The 1794-nt window shown below is 34.8% G+C and overlaps 1 protein-coding gene across 1 annotated transcript; it reads right to left on the reverse strand.

The window, feature by feature from the left end:
• Positions 1-473: 473 nt before the first annotated feature.
• On the reverse strand, positions 474-1481 carry LOC140443163 (uncharacterized). The gene is made up of 2 exons (XM_072534259.1): positions 1376-1481; positions 474-1212 (listed from the first exon to the last, which is right to left on the reverse strand). Exons 1-2 carry the CDS (start codon positions 1385-1387, stop codon positions 532-534), a joined length of 693 nt encoding a protein of 230 aa, XP_072390360.1. The 5' UTR covers positions 1388-1481; the 3' UTR covers positions 474-531.
• Between the last annotated feature and the right edge of the window lie 313 nt (positions 1482-1794).

Here is a 1794-nt window from a genome sequence, read left to right on the forward strand (position 1 = left end):
AATAAAAAGATTGCATTTAAGCCTTAATAGGAAGGAAGGGCCAAAAAAACCGACGGCTAATTGTTAATTCTTAAAAAATAAATTTTAAAAGACAAAGTTTAATTGTTATTTTTCTCAAATTCTTTTTGTTTTATCTTAGTTTTTAATAAATTTATTGTTAAAAATAAAATATAAATTATAGAATAAATGCTTTATTTAATTTTATTATTATTTATAATAGTAAAGATAATTACTATATATTTATAAGGAGAATTACTTTGTTCGTCTTGTTTCAAACTTAATAGAACCCATTTTTTTTAAATAAAAATATTGCAATTTAGAAACCACTTCTGATCTAGAAGTTGAAACTTCATTTAAAAAGGGTAAACCTATTGTGGTGCATTTCTAATAATATATTTAATGAATATAAATTGGTGATTTCAAAACATCTTTAGTCACTTACGTACAAAGTTTAGTTAAATAAAAGGCATAAATTTTTTTAACAGTCTTTATTCAAATAATTTACTTCTATATACATATCCTTCAAATTATTTAGTGGTAGTGGGCCAATGGAGAGGCATAGGAAAGAGGAGAGGCAACTTTAAGGGCAGGTTGGGCATAAGCAATGGGAGCCGCTACCTTAAGAGCTGGTTGAGCATAAGCGTAAGGGGAGGCTACCTTAGCTACGAGTGGTGCAACGGCTTTGACAGCTACTGCAGCTGGTTCTTTATGTACAACAGCGTTGAAACCGTTGTGGGGATCGGCGGTGTATTCGACGGTACGTTTGCTGCCATCGGCTTCAATTAGGGAGTAGCTTCCTTGGACGACATCCCCATGGCGAGATTCTTGTTGGCTTTTGCTGTCTCCGGTGTGGGGGTCGCTTACGGCATATCCGAAATCGTAGTGAGCTGGTGCAGATGGTTCAGCATAGACGGCTTTGGCGATTGGGGCGGCATAAGCGACTGGAGCAGCTACTTTAAGTGCTGGAGCGGCATAGGAGAGAGCTGGAGCGGCATATGAGAGTGCTGGAGCGGCGTATGAAACTGGAGCAGCTACTTTAGCGATGGCAGGGGCGGCGTAGGCTACTGGGGCTGATACACTGGAGTATGAGACAGCAGGAGCTTCTGAGTAGGCAACTTTAGCTACTGGCGCAGCATAACTAAGTGGAGCTGAGTAAGTTTCACCGTAGATGCCGGCTTTGGCTACAGCGACGAAGGCGCAGAAAGTGACGAACTGAAAAACAAATAAAACAAGATTATAATCAAATTTACAAATACAATTTACAAAGAGTAATTACTACAAAAATAAAAATTGAACATGATTTTATGCACAACAAAACGTTACAGCACAATGTTTTTTCAAAATTTTAACTTTAAATTTTTTTTAAAACACTTACTTTGAACACCATGATTGCAAGTGAGACTTTGTTAATTTTTTCAATGATTGCGGAGTATATATAGTTGGCGATGTTGGCCCGAGGTATGATTTTAGATCACTTTCACTTAACTTGTATCAATGAAAAATGCTACACATTAGTTCTTATTGTTGGCATTGACCTGCTCGACGTATTTGGACAGGATCATTTCTGCAAAATTATATTCAGATAAGCTGTTGGCATTATATTTTTGATAAGCGTAAAATCCCATTATGACGATCTTTGTAAGAATAAAGCGTGAAGAAATTGGTTTTTGTATCGTTGTCATAATTTGATTACATGATTTATAATAATAGCAAAACTAAAAAAAATATAAAAAATTTTATTATTATTAAATTATATTCATTCTATTTTTATAATTTAGTAGCTAAAGTAATAAC

This window comes from Diabrotica undecimpunctata, chromosome 6, assembly GCF_040954645.1.
Source record: "Diabrotica undecimpunctata isolate CICGRU chromosome 6, icDiaUnde3, whole genome shotgun sequence".
Taxonomy (NCBI): domain Eukaryota; kingdom Metazoa; phylum Arthropoda; class Insecta; order Coleoptera; family Chrysomelidae; genus Diabrotica; species Diabrotica undecimpunctata.